At 47.5% G+C, this 23,778-nt stretch overlaps 1 protein-coding gene across 1 annotated transcript in view; it reads left to right on the top strand.

The window, feature by feature from the left end:
• The first annotated feature begins 668 nt into the window (after positions 1 to 668).
• The window catches only part of NEGR1 (neuronal growth regulator 1), a 107,486-nt gene continuing 84,376 nt past the window's right edge, over positions 669 to 23,778 (top strand). Inside the window, exons 1-4 of the mRNA XM_026853842.1 lie at positions 669 to 794; positions 1,176 to 1,261; positions 5,103 to 5,263; positions 21,348 to 21,479. Of these exons, the coding sequence (XP_026709643.1) occupies positions 669 to 794; positions 1,176 to 1,261; positions 5,103 to 5,263; positions 21,348 to 21,479 (505 nt within the window). The remainder of the gene's footprint in view (positions 795 to 1,175; positions 1,262 to 5,102; positions 5,264 to 21,347; positions 21,480 to 23,778) is intronic.

Consider the following 23,778-nt stretch of genomic DNA (forward strand, 5'->3'; position numbering starts at 1 on the left):
GCGCTTGCACCACCTGGGAGGGATGAAGCAGGTTGATTCCTTCCATTCTGGTGATAAAATCTCTCTTGCCAAACTCCCAGATGTAACATTTCTGTACTTATAATCCAGCTCCTCTCACAGCTTTTACGTGTTCTAGGGATCGGCTACATTCTGTACATAAAATGGGATTGATTAAATTATAATGTAATCTGTGATTCTATAATCCGAAAAGGGAGTTGGCCGCTCTATGATTTAATAAATGTTGCTATAAAAAAAAAAACAAACGTAGTTCATAACTTGTCACCACCTTCATCTCAGGAAACCTTTGGAAGAAACGGAGATGTATGTCCAGGCGCTTCTGTTGTAACGTTGATACTACACAGAGTTTGACTGGACGTTTCGAGGAGGGGGGGGGTGTACGGTAAGGCAGCACATATTTTAAGAGACAAGATGGGTGCGCTTACACTGAGGCCTCAGATTTTTTACCTGGTAATTCTAAATTGCGATGGAAGCGAGATAGCATTTTCCACGTTCAAAAAAGCAACGACAACTGAAAAGCAGCTCCACCCTGCAGTCATCGCCACCACGCTGGCAAGCTTTGCCGTGCTGCATCGTTTACGTACACAGGAATGTAACTAAGAATATAATTCCAGCCCTTGAAAATGAGAAATGAGACACCGCAGTGAACTATGGACTCGGTGTCAATCCCCTGGAAAATAATGGCACGTTTCCTTCTGGGCTTCGGGGAGAAGCGGGAGCCAGAGTCTCGATTCCGATCAGCATCAATCAGTCAGGCTTCAGGGACAGGAGATGTGGTCAGACAAAGCAGCAGCCCCAGAGATCCAGGTGAAAGAGCGGCTCTCTGTCAGCCACCGGTGGGGCGGTTTGAGTTGGGAAAGTCTGAAGAGAGGTGCCGTAAGGTAGAACAGGGGGAGCTGTTAGAGCAGGTCCCTTCTGCGGCAGAGCCCTGGAGATGCTCCCCTTGTCCCCTCCTGCTGGGGACAGCAGATTGACCCCCAAGCTGTGCCATTTTAGAGGGAATTACGAGGAGATTCCCGTAGTACGTGCAATGGGACCTAGAGGAGCGTTTCCAGTGTTGTAGCAGCATGGGTAACTGGTATTTTGAACCACACAGGAGATGCGTGCAAGTCATCCTCACCCCTTCAGTGCCTCCTGCCCCCTCCCTCCCTCCACAGCCGGCCACGGCAGGAGCTGGAGGGATAATGGGAATAGCGGGTGATGATAACCGCACAGGAAACGAGGAAGATGAAGCTGAGATGAAGTAGAGGGTTTTCCATTCTACGTGGTGTTGGTAAGACTCTTGCAAGGCTGTTACGCCTCGTTCCACTGTTCACATTTCAGGATGATTCAGAGACTCCTTAAAAGAGAGAAACAAATGTTTTCTAGGAAGCCTTACAAAAATTAAGCTTGTGCTGCTCAAACCATCTGCAGAGAAAGATGAAGAGGTGATTTATCACCTTGTGTGGGTCCTTAGTTATAGGAAAGATACTTGATAGGGAGGGGAGTGTTCGGCCTCGCAGACAAAACATAATAAGATCTGATTTCTGAAAGGTGAATTTAGTGGAATGCAATTTTGAACTAAGATGTTCTTTCCCGGCAGTGAGGGGTATTTAGTCGCTGAAAGTGCTTACCAGACGTGGCAGTGTGAGCATCACCTGGAACTGCCAGGATAAGACAAGACAGCTTTCTAAAACGTAGACTTTAGTCAGGCTTCTGGGAAACTTCCTAAAGCCTGCGACTATCTGAGCTCAGATTAAATTACCCTCGTGACCCCCCCGGCCATACATTCCACAAATATGTTAATAGAGTTGAGTTTCATTCATATTATCAAGCTCTATGTTCCATGACCATGGCTTACATGCAGAATCACCAGGGAAAGATTTTCACATTGTTTGCCGTTATGGTTTTTATCAAAATTAAAACACTCAACAAAACACCCGAGATTTGGGGTTTGAACACGATAGGCAAAGCCTACAAGGAGGACGGGGAGACTGACAGCAAAGGCAGTGGCTATCCTGAGAGAAGGGGGAGAGGGAAAGAGCTGGAGCTGCAGGAGGAAATCCCGGGCTGGGAGGCTGAGCATTAGGGGGAAAGTGCTGCTTTTTGTGAGGAGGCGAGTGATAAAGAGCAAATAAAACCTTAGGAGGAAAGGCAGAGGAGGGCGTTTGAATTAAGCAGCAGAGAAAAGAGTAGAGTGTGCTCTTTGTCTTGGAAAAGGAATCTGGTTCATCTGTGTGAGCTGGATGAAACCCTCTCACGTCAGCCCTAGATCCCTGCCCACGGCAGGACTGCCCGTGGTTTTTCTTTGGACATTTGTATTTTGGGGGATACGATTACAGTTGCTTATACGATCCGGCTCTCCTGCTGGATCCTTGTGCCACGCTGCTGGCAGGACCCGCAGCAGTGAAGCGGGAGGAGCAGCATCAGGGCGTGCCACGAGCTCCTCACGCCCGCGGGAAGGAACGTGGTGTTGCTAATCCGTTTTTATCAGCGACGCTAGTTAAACCGGTACGCTGAACAGCGAGGGGATGTTTCACTCACCCGTCCTCTGGTGACGGATGCAGGGAAGAGACTGGACTAAGCCTAATCCCAACCCTGGCGAGTACCGGGAGACCTCCTTTAGTTTGCCGCGGTTTGTACTGGCCCCCCAGGTGCCACTGTGGCAGCACAGCCAGGTCCCGCCACGTCCTCTGTGTTCAGGAGCAAGTTTAAAGCAAATAAAACTCATCTGGATAAATAGCATTAGGTGTCAGGTGTGAAAAATCCCTCCGTGGTGCTGCTCCAGTAATGCCGGAACACGAGCAAATCTCTCTCTTTTTCTATCTTCAGAGGTGCAGAACCTCGAATAAGAAGTTTAATGCTGTTGGAAATCTTACACCGTAACATTTACTTAATCCAGAAGGTGTTTTCACCGTTCCAAATAGATATTGCGGCAATCAGTTGTATATATTTATTTGTGAGAGGAACTGGTTTGAGTTACTTGATTCCTTTACTTGACTTTCCGAAAGTACATTCATTCTTGAAGGATAAAGAAATAAGTGGTTCAGATTTAGGAAGATATTTTTAAAATATTGCGGACTGAATGAAGCCACTGCCTATGCCCCATTACTCATGATACCCTGCTCTCAGATGGATTTCCGCGTTTCAGATAGAATGATCCCTCACCAGATGTCTTTAGGAAGTAGATTTATTTTTCATCCTCTGTGCACATAAATAAGAATTCCTCTCAGTGTTTTGGCTGTTGCCAAGCTGAAATGTCGATGGTCTTTAACTTGGGCTGGGACGAGGGAGTAGAGGGGAGACACATTACCAACGCCTCATTTCGGGGCACGGGGCACCCCGAGGAAGGGTCACGTCGTGGGGTGGCCACGTCGGTGGGGGCTGCTCACGGTCCCATCAGGACGGGAGAGACTTCTGCAGAAGGGAGTTGAGTAACAGGTTCGTTGCAGGGGTCTGCAAAGAAATCTGATTGAAAAAATTATCCCTTTAGGTGGAAATAACTCTTCTGTATGTTCGAGCTCCTAAACGTGGCCTGTAATGCTTTTTCAGGTCATCGGCTGAAGTAGGGAGGGGTGGATTGTCACCTTTGTGAGTTAGTCCATGGCAAATTTGGAAGTTACGGTGTGAAACCTGCTTGAACTTCAACGGCGAGTGACACTGAGCTTCACTGCTTTAGGAATTCAGGAAGGTTCGGGCTTCCCCAGACCTTCATTTTCCCTGAAGACAGTGTTCCTCTGCTGATGAAAAACACTCTACATAGACTTTTACATTTTCTTTGCTTACGGATGCATAGCCACCAGTAAACACTGAGAATTTCCAGCTGGTTTTAAGTCTGTCCGAGCCCAGCTCATTTCTATGACTGAAATACTTGCAGTGACTGCACCCGGGAAAGGGCTGGAGAACATCTGTGGGTGCAGAGCCCAGAGCCCACAGAACCAGTCTGTGTGTGGAAAAGGCTCTGCCCCTTCACCGTCCATTGAAGGGATGCTAACCATCTACTCCAGGTTGCAAAGGTGTTCGCATGGAGGGGGATTTGGGCTGTGACCAACTGGAGCAAACAGCGTGACAAAGCACTCAGGAGAGTAAAGCTCCAGTTGGACAGAAACACTGGTTAGGAAAAATGGATTATAAACATTTTTCCCACCTCGTTGTAGTGGTACCCATTTACCTTGCAGAGCACTTTTCATGTTAAAGCCATCCTTACAGAAGGTTCTGAAACACCCCCGTGTAAGACATGCATCTTTTTATAGTTATTTGTATAAAATGTGTTGTTCGTCATCTGGAGAACGATGCTTTTCAGAAACATCCGTAGGGCATGACGTGTTACCACAGGGATTTAATGTCTGTAGCGAATGTAACAAGACATGTACAGAAATACACGTTACGTTAGAAAGAAAGAAATCCACGATTCCCGTCTTCGTTGCCGGGACCCTGGATTTCTTTCCTCCCTGTGTAACGTTGCGAGAAGTGAAGCATTCCCTTGAGGTTAGGCCCTTTAACACTTTCCATCATTTTATATCCACGTGGAATTCTGTTTCTTATGCCCAGATGTAGAAATAACACCGAAAATGCAGTTTAGTGAAAAATTCTGCTGGTGAAATGAAAGAAAAAAAAATAAAATGTAGCTTGTTTTTTCTTAGCCGTGTTGCTCCTGGAAGCCTAAACGCAACAGAAATAAAGGTATTTTAGTCTCCTCCATGAACAGATGCGACTCCAAGTACACACAGAGTAGGTGCAACAGGCATCGTTGTTTTTTAAAAGCACAAGAAAAATTAAACTTCGTCCTCTTTTCAAACTGTCGCACCAGCAAGCTCACCCATCCCTTAAACAAGAGCGCCCACCAGGAGCAGTTTACTGGGAACTTGATAACGACACCCGCTCTGCACTAAATAGAGGAAATTTCTGTTTTCTTGTTTGTAGCTTTTGGGATCCACAGCTGAGCTTCTGCAAATGGGATGATAAATAGCGGCGGGCATGCCTAAACAAGGGTTTTTCAGGGTTGTATTTCAACAAGCGCACGTATTTCTATCAGCGATGGCAGCACGGGTATCCCAGCTCCCCTCGGCTATCCGTGCTCGGGCGGGGTTGCGCTGATTCAGCAGCTTTCCGTTACGGCTCTCTCCTTCTTTCCTTCCAGTTTCTCCGAAGATATTTCGTATTTCGAGTGACATCGTGGTGAACGAAGGCAGCAACGTTACTCTGGTGTGCCTGGCCACGGGGAAGCCGGAGCCTTCCATTTCCTGGAGACACATCTCTCCCTCTGGTAAGCGCAACTCTGTCACCTGGAGCTTTCCGCGGCGTTTCACCGGTAAACGGGCTTTGCATTTTCACTTTTCGGCAGCGTGACAGCATCGCTTCTTTGTGCCTTATAAAAGGTGTGTGCCTAGCTAGGCTTCTGGAAAATAAAAGCTTCTTCACATTTCAGCTGAGATCAGTGAAAACTATAACGTGACCGTAACACGGGAATCTGGAAATAAAGGCACCCCGAGTATATTTTTAAGCCCGTTTTAACAGGCTGTAGGCATTTATCAAATAATTCCAATTAAAACCAAACCAAGGAAATAATCAAGAACACACAGCGCGTTCTAGAAGTAGGCCTGAGTTAAAAACATTAACACATCACGCAATAGACTTAGTTTAATGTAACTACCATGGGACCATTATTCCATGATACAGCATAGCTTATTAGAGTGGTTTTATTGAACAAATTAAATTACGCGTATGAAAAACTGCAAACAAAAATGGCATCCAAAAGCATAATTTCCATTTAGTGTTTCTGTTCATACTTTGCGTTCCTCGCAGCATATTCGAAGGAAAGCTCCTAGCTACCACTGCAGGCACCTCCACGGAGGCGCGGCAGAGCAGGATGTGTCTCGCCCAGGGGTGGGGACGTCCCCGCTCCGTATCCCGGAGCTACCGGCTCTGGAAATCCGGGTGGGTTTTATGTTTCTGAGAGGAGATGCCCCCCGCTTCCAGCTGGCAGTGGCGTGCAGGACCGGCATCGCACTGCTTGGCTGGCAGGGACTCCACAACGGTAACTGGGTTTTTTTGCAGTGAAGGTCTTTCTGTTTGCTCACACAACTCTTATGAATTCCAGGTAATTGCAGGGAAGAACAGTTTCATGGACTGTCACGCTTACTGCAGTGTCTCATAATCCTGAGTAACAGTTTGCTTTACAAAAAAAAAAAAAAAAAAAAAAAAAAAAAAAAAAAAAACAAACCACAACAACTTTTGACCTTTAAGACAATGACAATGAATTCTGCCTGAAGTGTCCATCAAGGGACTAAGGGAAAAAATTCAGTTGTAGCAGAAAATGGATTTTAACTAAATGTCAAATAAAATTTTATTGGAAACTATGGTGATACTTTCAGAGTAATAGCTTAAAGCGTTAGATTGTCCACAGAAAGGAGCTGTTACAGTTTTCCAGGAGAGGAAAAAAAGCAGAAAAGGAGAATTGGTGCGCTTAGGCTGGAGAAGGGGTCTGAGGAGGAATTAGATCCCCCTCATCTTCAATTCGGACAAAACTAGTGCACGTAATCACAAGGGCTTGCAGTGAACCCACCACTTTGGTATCTTGACCAAAGGGCTGAGAATGAGGACTGGGAGGAAAAATGTGATCCTTCAGCTGCAGACCCATCAGTCTGATGGGTCATCAGTCTGGGAACTGAAAATGGAATTTGAGGAGAAGGTTGATCAACGGCATCATGGTACAGGGAGAGTCAATCAAGGCGCTCACGGTGCAGCGCCAATGTGCCGAGCGCCCAGCAGGCTGTGGGCAGGCGGGTGCGACTGCTCACACCGGAGGTTTAAGGGCAGGCAGATGCCGCCTGTGCTGTGTTGCCTTTCCCTTGTTCTGCCTCCTCAGCCCTCCCTGCAGACCCATATGAACAGCACCCGTAGGAGAAAGCAACGTTCCTTTACCATCTACTCGCTGCTTCATCTTGACCAAGTAGCTGGCAGGTGATTCCACAAATCCCATACACCTTCTCCTCTGAGGATTTTCTGTGGGGACAGGTGGCTTTTTGGGCTGGCTCGGCCGCATCCCTTACTCTCTCACCAGGAGGAGGTAGGTTAGATGAAACACAAACATGGCTTTAACAAATCTGGTACTTCAAATCCCAGGAAAGTCACGGAGCTGAACCGCAAACTGGCTGAGGTGGGCAGGGACCTCTGGAGAACATCAGCCGGTCCAGCTCCCGCTCAGACCACCACCAGTTGTGTTTGAGTATCTCCCAGAAGGGAGTGGCCACAGCCTCTCTGCGCAACCTGTGCCAGTGTTCGAGCACGCTCACAGTAACAAAAGCTTTTTTTGACGTTTAAATGGGATTTTCTCTGTCTCGAAGAGAGCCTGCTGCCTCTTGTCCTGTCACCAGCATCTCTGAGGAGAGTCTGGATCCATCCCCCTTACACCCCCATCCGGTGTAGGACCCCTCTCCTCCCAGGCTGAGACCCTGCCTCCCAGCTCAGATACTCCAGCCCCTTCATCACCCTCCTGGCCCTCCGCTGGACTTGTTCCGGGACGTCCATGTCTCTCTCGTCTGGGGGGCCCTCAGTATGTGCGTTGTAAAACCAGTGGGAATGGCCTCTACCGCGGGCTTGCTGCCTGGGGGGCACTGGGGGCCTCTCCCCACGGCCTGACCAGTTTCCTTCACCTCCAGATGCATTTACACTGGGGCTCATCAACTTGCTTATGGGCAAAGAGGCGGTACGCATGATAAAACAGCAATAAATTCTTCGTTTATATAAATAACTGAAATTTCAACTCAAGAATCATTATTAGCCTTGATCTAATACTCCCTGCCTGTGGGTGTTGGGCTAGGTGACCTTCTTCCCTTCCAACCCAAACCATTCGGTGATTCTGAACCATTCTATAATTTACAGGATATGTTCTGCCCGCTAGCCTACCAAATAAAGAAGCGTTTTTCCATTTCACTGACACTGTACCCCGTCGGCGCTCAGGTGCACGTTCTGGCGTACACACTCAAATCCAGTTAAGTAGCAGCCTGGCAGACAAGGCGGCGGCGATTATTAGAAAACAAAATGCAAGAGAGTTGAAAACACCGGATTTCTGTAACGGTTTATAATCTGTTTGCAGCAAATTACCTTTATCTAAATATAAGCTTCATCTGCACTTTATAATTTCTACCAGTTTTCTCCTGTAATTCCTAGTGGCACTAATGAGGCTTACATGCCGGCGTCACATCTAGAACACCACACTAAATTACATTAATGAATCATACTTAGAATATTCTGAAACTGTTTGTCAAAGCTGCTACTGAAAGATAAGAAACTGAAATCTCTGAATACAAATGATTCAGTGTAGACTAATTCCAAAAATATTATCGTGATTTGCATCACTCCAGCCTTTGCTTGGATGAGGTTGGATTCAATTTTTTTGAACAAGCGATAAAATGGACCTTTCGCAGGAATAGATATAGAACGTATTTAGAGGCGATTTTTAACTTAGTACATAAATTATTGGCCTGGAATCTTTTATGGTGCGTGTTTAACTTGCAGCCATTATGTAAATGTTTTATTATATAAATATTCATTATACAAACCCATTATGTAAATCCACAGAATCTACACATTCAGCGTAACACGGGGCTGTAGTTTGTAATCTGAAAAATCTCGTATTGTTGAAATGTCATCTGAACAAATTGCAGGTATTACTTATTTTGTTCTGACATTTAAGAGCAAAGTGCAGCATCAATAGTTTAAGAATGAAGCCAGAATTTTAAAGAATTAAGGTCTGCCTGAAAAAATAACTCCAGCTTTTAACACTTGTGTGCAGAGGGTGCGCGTGTGTGTGTGGTGTTGCCAGTTTTGAAGAGCCAGCCCTGCCAGTGCTGCCAGGAGCAGTAAGAGAAAAAAAAAAAAAAAAAAAAAATCCAGAAATCTTTTCGTAAAATATTACCGCTTTGCAAAGTTTCTGCGCTCTACGTGGAAAATCTTTTCTGGTTTGGTTTTGACAAAACTTTCCAAAGGCGACTTTTCCCAGCCACAGAGGGACCGGTGACCTGGGATGACCTGAAGTGAGCGGGGGCCAGCAGCGGAGCGCTTTGCTGCTTAGGACAGGCTTACCAGGAAAGCCTGACGTTCCCTGAGTTTAACATAAATAGGTTAAATTTCTTCATTTCAAAAAGTCTTATGGAAAAAAAAAACAAAAACTTTTTCTGCCTAATTCCCTTAAAGCAAAATAACGCCTCTGGAAAATTCACACCGTGGCCTGATGTTCGGGATACAGAGGTGTTTCGTTTGTTTGTACTTGAATTAAGCAAACGGGGAGAAGTTTCAGCGCCAGGAGGTTGTTTTGGCAGCTGCCGCTACAGCACGTGGGCAGAGGCAGGACACGGCGAGGGCTCACGGGGCTGATGGGGCCGTTGGTCAGACGCGTAGGGTTGTGCTTTGCCAGAGTAGCACAGCTTCAGTTAGACAAGGGCGGCCAGGATGGGTCTGTGTTAAAGCTCGAGAGAGAGAGGGGGTCATGGAAAGATTGCAAGAGTAGCCTTACTTTTGGCTGTGTTCAGAGTGCTGGACTTTGCAATCGCAATACTGACCACAAGTGTCGTCAGAGGCAGTTTCATGCGTTTCAAACCAATATTTTCACTCTAGCGGGTTCGTGTTGGCATCGTGTTGTTCCTCGACAGACTCCCACCAAGGCTGGGCTCTGCACGCGCTCCGCAGCGCCAAGCGTGATGCCAGAAGTGAGGGCAACCGAGAGGTTTGCCTCAAAAGCGCACCCCTGGTCCAGACTAAACTGGTGATACGGATGTGCCCAAAGTGCAGGAACCCCGTCCCCTCAAACGAAGGAAACCTGGTGGCTGCTGTCCTGGAGTGAACCTTGCACGGTCCTGCCATGAGCGGGAGCTCGGCCAGCACAGCCAAGGACACATCTGCTCCGACGCAAAGCCACCCCAGACCCCCTCTGGGTGCACGTTCAGTCCTCAGCGCTGAATCCATCCCCACATCCCCTCTGTTGTGCTGCTTTCCCTGCTGGTGCAGAGGCTGAGCATCCCTGGTGCAACCAGGAGGCAGATGTCTTGATGGACATTTTGCTAGCAGGTTTCCCAGCTGTTGGCTGCAGGGAGGGAAAAAAAAAAAAAGCAGAAAAAAAGTAAGATTGAGACATAGGAATGTCCTGTTTCATTTGTAACTGTGTGTGGCGTGTGGCAGTGTTTCCTGACCACACCAGCCCGGCTTGTTCGTAGTGAGCAGTCCCCCTCAGCCTGGATCCTCAGCATCATCGCTGGTGACTTCTAGTTACATGTTTTCCAGTTCCTCCCTGCTCTCTTGCCCTTTTTTTCACAGTTTTATCCCCATCACTTTCAGTCTAGCTTCTAGCTATTTTCCTAAAACACGAGGATAACGAGTTTAGCTGAATGAAGACAGATTTTCCCATGTCGGGTGAAAGGCAAATCCCAAAGCACCAGGACACTCCTGTTGTTCATTCAGTGCTGTTTCCAGAGAACGGTGACACTGAAGCTTTTCCAAAATAACCCAACAAACCCCCCAGAAAACCCTGTAAGAACTGTTTAGCACATGCAAAATAACAGATTCTTTTCGCTGACACTGAGGAAAGGCGACACTTACCCAGAAATCATCCTGAATTTAGATTCGAACATATTCACATGACGACTCCTCTCCTTCTCCAACACATTTCACTTGCCGCTGGGGCAAGCGTGCGTGAGTGTGATGTGACTGAGCTGAATCTAATGCCCGTCCTATTGTTTCTGGACAGCCCTAAAGCTGTGAAGATGTATTGCGTTAATGTATCATCATAGCGATGTCGTTCTGACGATGTATTAGCGTAATACATCTTCAGGGCACTCAGAGGATGGGGCTGTCTGGGAGGAACGGGTCTAGGAGCTGATTCAATTCAATTACAGGACAAAAGGTGATGCTGGTCCCTGAATGGGCAGAGGGCGATTCCTGCAAGACCCTTCCTGGAGCTACAGAAAGCTGTTGCTGGGGAGGGAGAAGCAAAGAGGCCTTTATTCTTTTTTTTTTTTTTTTTTTTTTTTTCTTTTAACCTCTAGCTAAATCCTAAGAAACAAACAAAGCTTGATGCGAGCACAGATAATGTCAAATATTTTGTTCCGCTCGCACTTCTGCTAGAGAGCCGCCGTCTGTCAGATGTTATCCACACGTGACAGAAATGAGTATTTTGTTGAAGTGCAAGTACTCTGAACCCAGATTTTCGGGCTGAAAATACTTAACTGACATGAATTATTATCAGATTTCCGGGGCTTTGTGTGTGTACAAAGCGTGAGCTCGTCTTCTAAAACGCTCTGTCTCTTGCGTGAAAACTGTTTCAAAACTGAAAGTTTGAGAAACAAAAAGATTCTGGCTTAGGTCTTTTGTCCTGCTAGGTTCTAAAAATCTAAGAGGTATCATTGCTGGTGAGGGTTTGTTTTACACCGCTGTTTGGCTCTGATATATCGGCGATTGTGCGTTATGTGATTTCTGATCTGTGAGAAGCTGCTCTCCTCTACGCTCAGCTGCTGCCTTTGCACAGCGAAGCTACTCCCAGCACTAATCAAGTCGTGTGAAGGATCTTACCGTCAGAGGACGTTATCCCAACTTCATTATTCAAAGTCCAATTAACAGGTACATCAAACAGCCTGGCAATGCTGCCATCCAAACAGACCTCTTCCACTTGAGCTGCTTTGTCCTGGGTAGCTTAAAATTGGTGATTATTGTTCCCCGGCTCCTGGGTTTGGAGTCGCTGTGCCATCATCTCCCTCTCCAGGGGACCCCATCTCACTGGTCCAGCTGCTGGCGAAGAGCCCTAAAGGTAACGAAGGGTTTTCTCGCGTGGAGTTATCGCTTCATCCAGGTGACAGCCAGAGCCGGTGACGTGCTCACGGGCTGCAGGGAGGGCTGAGATCCTGCCCCGCTCCAGACCTGGCGTCCTGAGTGGCAACGACATGCAGCCAACCTTCCTAAATGGAGGTGGATTTATGGCTGCATTAGACCCAAAGCGAAGCTAGTTCCCTTTAGGTGTCTAAGAAGCAGGATGTAAAATAATTCAGTGATTTAACCTGATCGGCAATGACAGTGATATGCCTCCCTTATGCCATCATTACTCATCTTGCAGGCAGTAGCTTCATTACAGCGCCAGCGCTGCGCTCCTCGGTCGGGTGAAGCGTTACCGGGCTGAGCCGAAACATCTGCTCCTTGCAACCGGGCTGGAAGTGTCTGGAGATGAGCCAGGAAACCTTCAGTGGATAGACCAGGGCCGGGAGGATCAGCAGCGACGGGCTAAGACTGACCATGATCAGGGAGGTTTCACTGGGGCAGTGGAGGGGAGGAGGTCAGCAGGAGAAACCTGCCCAGACCCCCGGCTCCTCCTCCGCTCCATTTAACCCCTGGCCCCTCCCAGCGCTGTCCATCCATCCTGGGGAGGAGGGAAGGACCAGGATGTGCTCTCAGCTGTCCCAAGCCACCAGAGAAACCTGCAGATTGCCTCTTGGCTCTGCGTTGCACGGTTGGCACCGGCTGATTTCAGTAGCGCCTTCACTGCCGGAGTGTTACACTGACAAAACGTTAACGTAGGACTTGAATGTCTTGGGGCTTTACAAAGCTTTCCCGTCCCGCTCCTAGACTGGGTTTATGGAGAACACCCCTTCTTTTTCTGCCTTGATGTAGACTCCTCATTCTGTGCCATCTGAGGAAGCGGCTCAGCTCTGGGTTTACCACAGTCCTTCACACAAGCCCATCACTTTACTTTTTTTTTTTTTATTGAACAGAGATCTCTGCTTCTCCCAGTCATCAGCTCCAGCCACGACCTTCAGGTCTGGAAATCTTCCAGGCTGGTGGCCTGAGATATCCCCCTGTTTGCTCTGAAGACACAGCCCCAGGGCTCCGGGCTGGTGCTTCCACCAGCTGGGGCTGGGTGTTGGAGCAATTATTTTGTTTGCGGAAATTCCCGTTATTTGTCCAGCAGAGGATGAGCTACTGCAACTTGAAACGAGTCGCCGGGTGGTTGCACACCCTAAATGCAACAGCTTGTGGTGCTGCCTCCTACCCGAGCGCTTCCTCGGCTGCAGACGTGCTGCAAGGAGCTGCTCCTGTCCGTGGACGAGCAAAGCGTGTGTCCCAGGGACACGGGACAGCTCGGGGGCACTCAGGGTCTTTTATGAGCCCTTACACGAGAAAAACGTACGTGCGTGGGACAGCCAGAGGTCACACCGATGGGCTCGTGGTGACTGCGCGGATGGCTTGGTCCAACCTTACACCCGTTGGGGGACTGGAAGTTTCGTGATGAATGTTTTATATGAATTTACTGGCCTGGCTCGTGACCCCAGAGGGAAGTTTTTCGGCTGGTAAAGTCATCGCATGCCCTTAAATCAACGATTCCCCGGTGTCAAACGCACAGCTGGCAGCTTCCCAAGAACCCAAGAGGAAATGGTGTGGAGCTCCACGTGGAGTAAATTAGGGGATTAATTAACAGTTTAAAGACGGCGGTGCAAACACTAGGACCCGGTACAAACTGCCTGTTGTAATTCTTGCCTTTGCCTTTGGATAAACAAAAAAAATAAGGAACTTCCAAAATCACACCTCTGCCATACAAAAGACAGTGTCTTTCGGTTTCAAGTTATGGAACTTTTGACCTTTTTTCTTTTTTCTTTTTTTTTTTTTTTTTTGTGATACTTCTAAGTACCATTCTTGGGAGATTTAATATTAGGATCTAATTAACTGACATTCCGTATCACAATACACTGCTCTGGGGTCAAGTGACACTAAACTCTCTGTGGTCAGCGGGTTTCTGAGGAAGACTTCTCAGAAAAAAACCATCATTTTTATCAGGACAGACGGTCATTTTATCAGTTGCAGAAGTTTGAGCATCCCTTCAGGAACAATAAAATGTTTTCCTGGAAATCCTCATGTCGTCTTAAAATCTTTAAACAGTCTGGGGGAAAAAAAATAAAAAATCTTGTTAAAATACCGTTGTCGGGAGAAGAATATTCAAACTAAGATGGTCAAATAATTGGGGCTTTGTGAAAGAACTGAGAAACAAGGGTAAGACTGCAATCTTAGTGAAAAACAGAGGTTTAAGCTAAAACCGTCCTAAAGCGTAGCGCAGAAATTTTTGACAACTTTATGACAAATAGAAAGTATTTCTTGCTTTTCAATAAAAGTAGATGAACTCATTAATAACTCATAAAATTCTATGAAAATTAGAATTTTAATACATGCTTAGTTTATTCCCTCAGATATTAGTTCATTTTTTTTATTTGAAATATACTGCACTTCCAAGCGAGCAATTTATGAATCGGAGAAAGATATTCCAGTGAAACAAAAACTTTAATGTTCAAAAGCAAACTAGGCAACTGCAGATTTCGCCCGCTTTCCCCTCCCTTCGGTGCAGTGTCCTCCCATGGCTGTTTTGGGAGATACCCGTCTTTTGAAAAGAGCGCGCCCGTTCTGGGGCTTGCCCAAAATCTTAGATAAAAGTAATAGATTATCTCCAAAATCCAATGAGATGCTACTTTTTTTTTTTCTATTTTACTTTTCAAATACTTTATTATTATTATTTATTTTATTTGGTTACAGTTATTTCTGTCTTGCCCCACTTTAGCGGTGGGTGTTGGTGCCGAGGCAGTGCCTGGAGCACTTGGTGACAAGGGTGTTCCAGCCTCTGGGGGTGTCCCTGTCGGGAGGGCTGCGGGCAAGCAGGCAGGCAAGTGGGCAAGAAGGCAGGCAGGCAGGAAGAAATCCCAGGCTGGGCAGGCTGGTGAAGACAGACGCTCCAGGAAGGTGACAGCAAGCGAACAGCAGGTGCCACATTCATTCCCACTGTACCTGCAGTACCTCCTGGTTTATTTCCCAGAGTCGTGTCTTCTGGGCTTTTTTATGAATAAGCCATGTTTTAAACATAATAAGGATTCTTTTTTCAATGCAGATTTAAAAAAAAAAAAAGTCATTAATGAATCATTTAACTCCAGTAATGCCTCCAGTTTCAACAAACTGCAGAGAGAAGAGTCGTGTAAAATGGGAGGGATCAACAAATGTATCTGAGCCAAAGAGATAAGCAGTAGATAAATAGCAGGTTATCACTTGCAGCGCATCGTGTTGGTACAGCAGCAGGAGGAAGGATTGTTGTAAAGCCACCAGATGTCGGAGGAGCTGTGCCCACGCTCCTTTTTACCCCAGGGTAAATGTCTGGGTGGCACCATCCGGGGTCCTCCTGTCCCCCAGCCCCGGGGCTCCCGCACCCTCCCGCTGACCGACGGACAGACCAAGTCTCTCCCGAAAGCCACCACAAGCGCGGGGCTTTATTGGGAATGATTCTCCCCTTCCCAAGAGTCAAATCCCCACATTAAGCACTATGAATTATAAATGAGCTCAAGTGAGATTTAATCGTGTAGCTCCCTTATTAAAAAGGTCACTGCCCCGTTCTTCCCTACACGGTTTTCATTTTCTGTTCTGCAGAGGAAGGGTTTTTAGGCTGTTTTCGGGCTGAAGATGTTCACGTTTAGCTGTTTGCCACGGCAGACCCCGCGGCCTCTGCGTGAGAGGATCTCTTGCAAAGCCCCTCTCCTGCCAAAGGGCGCTTTGCATGTCACGATGCAGAGATGATCTCCTCGCTGTAGGCTGTGGTCTTCTGGTGGAAAAAAAAAAAACAAAAAACAAAAAACCAAACCTGATGTTTGCTGCAGACCGCACTTATACCTCTGCCCTTCTGCAGGCGGCACGGGGTTTTGAACAGATCCACAAAAAAATCAGAGCGCAGTCTGATATATGGGAAAATAAATATCCACAAGACGTAACACGCAGACGTCTAACAAACCTACTATCACAAGTGGGGTTTTTTTCTGGCTGTAGCTTCTCCTCAAGCACTGAAATGGAGCTGACCCCCCCCTCTATCCTAACGCTCGGCCGCTGAGGCAGAGCAGTCAGTCCGTACTCTGGCGTATGAGCTCACCCCGCGCTCCCCAGCATGAAGCCTGCGGAGAGAAAATTCGTAATTGCTCCAAAGCATCGTAACTCCACAAATCTCAGACACACAGTTCTGCACAGAGACAGAAACTCGTATCACTTCAGAGAACGGGGAAAACCGTGGTGACTTCTCAGGTAGGACCCACCCTCTACCCTCCGCACACCACATCTCTCGGTAAGCGGCTGAGGTTTACGTTGCCCGCCCTGTGAGCCCGCACACCACCAGCTCTCCAAACGCTCCCCTCCGTGCCTGCGTTTCACCTGTAGGTGTAACCCCGTTTGTCTCCCCGCCTTCTGAAACTTCCAGCTTTGGCAGTCGACGTTCGCGTCTCTTTTATCAGCATGCCTTTCGAACTAAACCGCTCTCCTTGCTTTTCTTGTTTCGTGTCATCAGCTGAGACATCTCCTCCAGCCCTCAATTTATCTGTCAGTTTTGGATATGTGTTTTTTTGCTTTACGTTTTATCTGATTTTTTTCTTTTCAAACGTGCGGCATGGCTTCTCTAAAGCTAAATGGCCTTCGGCGATCAATGTTTAAATGGCCCCTAATACGATGGGGCCGGTCTCCTAATAGACAGCAAGCACTTCGGATTACTTGCAGTTCCTTGGAGAGGACTGTCCAATTACAGCACTTGGTGTGACTTTAAACCCGGTAGAAATGTCTTCAGATGGTTTTTCTGAGTGAATCCTATCGTTTCGATTGTTCTCAGCATCCCACAGCAACTCGTTTCCAGGAAAGGTGCCTCCTTGTGCCCTTGATCCCGTATCTCCACCCACCCTCTGGGCTCAGGAAGGACCTTACAGATGTCTTAAATCATCTGGTGATAATCAGGTGGCATCATGATGGCATCACCGTGGGAGACCACCTTCTGTTCTCTCCTACTGAGCCCTGTTCTCACCGTCGAGGCCATCGCATGGATGGGCTGGGACCTCTGCGCCTCCTCTCTTTTGGGAGACAGTTTGCCGGGCTTGGCTCAGTCTCTCGTGTGAATCATCAAAACGCCCCAAGTCTGTGATGAACCAGGACTGGCACCAGCTCAGCCTCGTGTTCCCCACACCCCCAGCCCTATGAGGGTCTTCACTCTCTGCTGGTGGATGAGGTATCTCAAAGATCAAGTCATAAAAGCCAGTCCTCAGCACGGAACCGGTTTTACAGTTCATAAACTGGAGTTACGTTGTAGTTATTTAACAGCCTGGCGAATGAGGGGGAAAAAAATTAATCCCCCTTGGCTCAGCCGAAGTCCTCAATAGTTTTTTGGTACTACCCTGGACTTGCACCAGATTTTTCTTCTTACTGACTTATGTTTAACACCAGGGGAGGAACACGCTACTCTTGCAAAACTCATCCATCCAAGCCTTTTGAGAACTGGTCCATATGGCAATGTGTATGTGCGCTACACCTGATGCCAGATACCATATGCGTGGTAAGAAAACACAGTTTTAATTGTGTACTCTCCTGAGGAATAACAAGTGTGATGATTTCTCAGGCATCACGTCACATGGCAGGAGCAGAAAAGAGGCATTTGAGCTCAGTTTCACAGGTGCTTCCCCTCCCGGCTGGAGAACGTGGTCTTATAACTTCAGATATCCGGAGCAGATTACTTACGTATAATTTTGTGTATCAGCAAGTCTAGTTACGAGACCTCCTGATAAACCCGTAAGGAACGGCCTTGGACATGAAGCACTCTCATGTTTATGTTTCTTTTACTTCAAGTTTTTTTTCCCCATCTTTGATCAAAGTTCTTGGCAGACACAACCGCAGGCTGATGGACTGGTGCTAATGAACCTTCCAGATTTCTTTCTCTCAGACACCAAGTCTGATAAATCCTTGGGCTCTACGGCCAGGAAAGCCAGGCAGGCATGTCCCCCATACCCTGGTAGGTCCAAAAAATGCCCACGGTCTGCAGAAGGGCAGAGCCACGTAAGGCACCACGTTAAAACAACTGTGAGAAAACCAAGTTGTCTCCTGAAACTCATCGTCATTCACCAGTGTCTTCATACACAATTTATTCTCCCTGCTGCTTATGAATTTTTTTTTATTTTTTTTTTTTTTGAGCTGGATGTGCATGCAATGTAACATAAATACGCTTACACATACTTATGCATATATCTTTCACATAACACGATTTAAGTTCTCCTACACAGCCATGGGAAATCTCTAGAACTAAAAAACAAGCCGAGGAAGATGAAATACTGTGCAGACAAGTGGCAAAGATGAAACGTGGTGTCTGTGTATTCCCTAAGAAAAATATTTATCTATAATATTTACTAAAAGCTTTCTTATGTGAGCCGGATGCAAAATTTCTGGGGATGTGGGGGTTTAAATGCGACTTCATTTTAATATTTTCCAACGTGTACGCGAGTGGCACGAAATCCATGGCGTTTACAGCACCATGAAAACGCATTGCATAGTTTGCAGCATAAATGAGGTTGATAGCTCAGCATAAGATCCCTATAAATACAATTATTGTGGGAACTCCCACCAACTTGCCGCCCCGCAGGGTCGATGCGTCCGAGCCGTAGCTGTTTGATGTGCTGCTGCCGGGCGTCGGCACCCCAACCCGCATTGGCTTTCCCTGCGGGTGTTGCTCCCGTTGATATTTTTCGGCCGGACGGGTGACTGCGTGCCAGACCCGAGGGCTGGTGTCGCTTGTGCCGCGGCGGGATCGTGCCGAACCCCTGAACCCGCCCGTGCTGCCAGTGCGGAGCGGCTGTGGCGGCCCCGGCCGAGCCCGGGCGTTATCCCGCTCAGGCGGCAAAGCCCGTGCCAGAAGCACGACTACAATCCGGGAACTGTTGAGAAAGCAAAAGCTGGGAGGCAAGAAACTGGGTTATCGCCTGATGTGTCACATTCCCATTCACACAAAAGTTTAAAGCGGAGGATGTTTGGTTTTAGCTTAACTCCGAAGCACAAATAACTGTTTTTATGAAATTCCGGGTACTCGGAGATTATTTTTTTTCCTCTCTTTTTTTTTTACAAATTGATGTTGGGATAGGATACACCATAAATTATTCCCAGGATTCAATATACAATATTTTGGAGCCTACCGTATATCCAGGGAAGCGTTGTCGTTGGAGAGCAGTACAGTCTCATCATTTAATACTAACTTTTGATCTGACACATGGGGGAATTTTGCATTTTACATACATTTTATATGTATTATATTTTATTTATATAAAAAAATATATTTTCTTAGTATTAGAAACAAAACAGAACTCTTGTTGGGAGGTCTCTGCTCTGTCTGGGCAGATGCCCTGGGCAGGAGGGGGCTTTACATCCTTCACTGCTGTTCAAAGCAATAGTCAATAAATTTTTCCTAGAAATTGATTCAACCTGGTCAAAGTGGAGCAGGACGAGGGTCATGATGTGAACAGTAACAGCTGGTTTCTTTGTGGAAGGGAGGGTTTGGGTTGTTGTTTGGTGGGTTTTGGTTGGTTTTTTTTTTTTTTTAATTTATTCCTATAAACAGCGTGGAAGAGAACAAAAAATTAATTCTCATGCAGTTTCTTGTATCCCATGAATTATTTCATTGCGTTTTATGAATGTTCCCTCCAATTCACAATAATTTTCCAATTTCAGTCTTATCTTTCTGCTTTACAGAACCAGTGCTTACTTGGGTTCTTTCCCGTGACAGGCAGGGTATATTGTGCTTATTAATGAGTGCTATCTTGCTAAGTGATGAGCTGTTATAATTGATGTTTTGAACCTTGCGCCCTTTAAAACATTAACCCGTGAACAGATAAGCAAATGAAACTCACTGCCGCAATGGACATGAACATCACACTTGTGCTCAGTTCTCACTACCCAGCTCAGATTTTTGTCGCAGCTCCGTAAGTTGCAGAGTCATTAACAGTCAATTAAAAGCTTCTCTGTCTGGGAAAACACTTTCAGCAAGTCTTTTTAACCTTTAGGCCTATGATTTCCAGCGTCTGTGGTCATGACTGCTATGGCATATTGTTTTAAGATAAAAAAAAAAAAAGTTATTTAACATTTTGGGGTTTGTTGTGCAGCGAATGCCTTCCACGGAATCTAAAGCAATTCATTTGCTCCCCACCTAGAGCGCGCTGCTCAAAAGACATAGAAAGGTGAACTGTGAACCAGGTAGCAGTTTTCACCTGAAGGATATCAAAGCGCTCACTGCAAGGCAGGAACAACAGTAGGGAAAAGCGGGGAGGTGCTGGGATTTAGAAACCGACAAAAATTCGTGTGTACGGCTGACTCCATGTCGAGTGGAGATAAGGTAGCTTTTATTTGTTGCTCTCTCAAATAATTAATGTTTTCAGTCGCAATACACTTAAGGAGTTACGTACACAAATATTTCCATTTGGCCTGCGATTTGTTTTCCATCAGACAGACCTCCACCTGCTCTCAGCAGTGCTCACGCTGACCGTCCCTACTTCTGTGTGACGAGGCAAACACTGAAGATCTTACTTCTTGGCTTTTGGTCCTTCGGGAGAGGAGTGCTATTGTTTAATTTTTAATTAATAGGATGAAATGCTCATCAGGGCACAACACAGAATCACCAAGGGGTGTGGTGAACAAGCCTGAAAGGGCTTTTTCCCTTGAGGTAGGATGTGGGATGACCCCCCGCCCCGTTTTACACCCACAGCCACCCATGAAAGGTGATCGGTCACCGGTTGCCTCCGGGAGCCCTCGGGGTGCAGGGGTCCCCCGGCTCAGGAGGTTGACCCGTCCTTCATGTCCCGCGGGTTGATGTATGATCAAATGGTTGTTAAAAAGTGGGAGCACCCACACTGAGCAGCTGATGCTGGGGCCACCGGCAGCCGGGGTGGATCAGCTGCTCCAGCTCACCCTGATCTCCAGCTTTGCTTCCCGCTGCTGCCCAGGTGCAAACAATAAGCCTTAATGATGCTGAAACTCTTAAGGCAAGGTTTGGCTGGGGACTGTGCCTTATATATGGTGAGACAGTGGTGCAGGTTGTCCAGAGCAGCTGTGGCTGCCCCCTCCCTGGCAGGGCTCAAGGCCAGGTTGGACGGGGCTTTGGGCACCCTGGGCTGGGGGAAGGTGGCCCTGCCCGGGGCAGGGGGTGGCACTGGGTGGGGTTTAAGGTCCCTTCCCACCTGAACTATGCTGTGAGTCTCCATTCTCTGAAGCCCATCAGGTACAGAGCTGTGTTAGCAAATTGCTCTTGTGGGTTTGGAGGGTGCTGAGCTTGACTGCAGGGCAGGGTCAGGGGAGGGCCCTTGGCCAGCCCCAGGAGCTGGGCAGGGTTTGCAGCCCAGCTCAGAGCTGGGATTTCCAAGCTAAAGCTGCAGCAACTGCCCGGCTCCCCTTGGGGGTGTGTTACCTGCCTGCTGGTCAGGTGCTGATGAAGTTTCAGGTGGTTTAGGCTCAGCTCCCGGTGACTTTTTTTTTTCTTTTCTCTGATTATTTCATTTCAGCAAAACCCTTTGAGAGCGGGCAGTACCTGGACATCTACGGAATTACAAGAGACCAGGCTGGGGAGTATGAATGCAGTGCGGAAAACGATGTCTCGGTCCCAGATGTGAAAAAAGTAAAAGTCACAGTAAACTGTAAGTCACGTTGTTTTTTAATCACTAAATCCAGTGGCGAAGAGGGACGCAGCTGAGAAGAAAAGTCTAATGCAGTGAGCTGCTGCTTGTGGTGACATTGTAGTGTGTTTGGGGATTGTATGCCAGCAGTAGAGTAACCCGTGCTGTTTGATGTCCCTGTTAGCCTCACCAAAGGAAGGTAAAATGAGCTGAAGGTTCAAAATGCTCCTTTTGTCTGCTGGGGCGCAGCAGTGCCGGCGTGCTGGCACCGGCTTTATCGCAGGCGCTCTCGCTGGGCTGCGGCGTTGAGACTCGGGTTTTGGAGTAATTTTTTGAGCAGTAACTTCTGAGGGCCGCTGTGGTCGTTGGGCTGAAGTCTTTCTGATTTGTTATGGTTGTGCGATGTCATAAGGAGATGAGAAATTATTTTTTTTTTTAAGTTGTTTGGGCGATTAGATGGCAACTGATCCCTGTGGAAACTTGAGGTACTCCCGGTAGAGGCAACAAGCTGTTTCGTGTGGTTGCCCCCGTGTGAAGACAAGCACTTTGCTGCTGCAGAGTTCTGGTGGGTGGTGGGTAACCCCCGGAACGCTAAGGTAGCCCCTTACCTGTCCCTGCAGCCCCTCAGGCCTCACCGCCTGGGATTTTCAGGCTGAGGAGGAGCTTCTGACTTGGGACTGAATTTGGTTTAGCACTTGGTACTACATGAAACGTTCAGAACAGTGTGTTTCCCTCCAACGTGTTTAAAAAAAAAAAAAAAAAGAAAGAAAGAAAATGGGGATAATTACTCTCATTCATTCTAACCACAAATTTTCTTAGGTTAAGTGCAATTACACAGCTTGTAATTTGTAACAGTTTCTGGCTTCAAAATAGCTGTGGTGTCTTTATTGGCCACGGGGTTTTTTTTTGAGATCTCAGCTTTGTGTCTCCTTCCACGTTCTAATTCCTATCAATTTGCTGTAGGAAACAAAGCGCCTCATCCCCCGGTTGCTGCGGAGCTGGACGTGGGTTGGGTTGCTGATGGGGTTGGCTGTGCTACCCGGGTGTTTATGGGATGTTCCCACATCCAAACGCTGCCCAGGCTCCTGTCATTTATGTGGCAGCAGGGAACTTGCAGTTCGTGCTGTCCTGGAACGTGGTGGGTCAACGCGCTAAGGAACACTCCGGGAGTAGCTCGATCACGCCCTGGGTGTCATGGGCGGCCTCTGTACTGCTGGGTCGTGTAGGCTGGTGGCGCTGCCCGCAGGTCCTGAGGCTCTGGTGTAACGTGCTGCGCCCATCCGGCCTCGCTTTACAAGTCGCAAGGACAGACTTGAACCACAGAGCAGCTCACAAAGGCTCGTGCCAAGTCCGTTGCCGTTCTTGCTCCTCCTTTGCCCTCACTGACATGTTTCCAACTACATTAGCTTTGCTGAATTTGCAGAAGCATCAGTGCTCTAAACACTGTAGACTCTGTGGGAGGAAAAACCACAGTGGATGGTGTCCTGGGGAACCAGCACCCTGGCTTGTGTCAACAGGACTAGGGAAGGGATCGTCCCCCATACTTGGCGCTGGTGAGGCCACGCCTCAAATACGGGGTTCAGTTTTGGGCCCCTCGCTACAAGAAGACGTTGAGGTGCTGGAGTGTGTCCAGAGAAGGGCAAAAAACCTGGTGCAGGGTCTGGAGCACAGGTCTGCTGGGGAGCGGCTGAGGGAGCTGGGGGGGTTTAGTCTGGAGAAAAGGGGAGTTTTATATTGGATATTAGGAAGAATTTCTTCACTGGGAAGGTTGTCAAGCTCTGGAACAGGCTGCCCAGGGAAGTGGTGGAGTCGCCATCCCTGGGGGTATTTAAGATGTGTAGATGTGGCGCTTAGGGACAGGGTTTAGTGGTGGGTTTGGCGGCGCTGGGTTAAACAGTTGGACGCGGTGATCTTACAGGTCTCTTCCCACCAAAATGGTTCTGAGTCTAACAAGTGACCGTTAATCTTTGTGCAGTATGTGGTTACTGGAAGGTTGCCAACAGGAGAAGTTGTGCAGATGTTTGCAGAGGCGTGCCCGGGCTGTTTGGGGGGGGGTGTGTGACACTTTTTGCACAAGCTGCCCTCCAAAATGCTTTGTGGTGTCAGATCAATAGCTTGCAGTAGGGACCAGAAGGAAGGGTGGGCTCAGTCTAATTTTAGCAAAACAAGTGTTGCATCTGTGTTATCGCATATCGTGGGGATTTTAATAAGAGTGAAACACGCTGTCTTGGGACCTTTCTGAGTGCTCATCGAGAGGGAGATGTTAGTAAGCCTGCTTAGTGGTTCTTTTGCGGTGTGATTATGGCGGGTTTCTTTAAAA

The sequence above is a fragment of the Athene cunicularia genome (assembly GCF_003259725.1).
Source record: "Athene cunicularia isolate RWA chromosome 8 unlocalized genomic scaffold, athCun1 chr8_part1, whole genome shotgun sequence".
Lineage (NCBI taxonomy): Eukaryota > Metazoa > Chordata > Aves > Strigiformes > Strigidae > Athene > Athene cunicularia.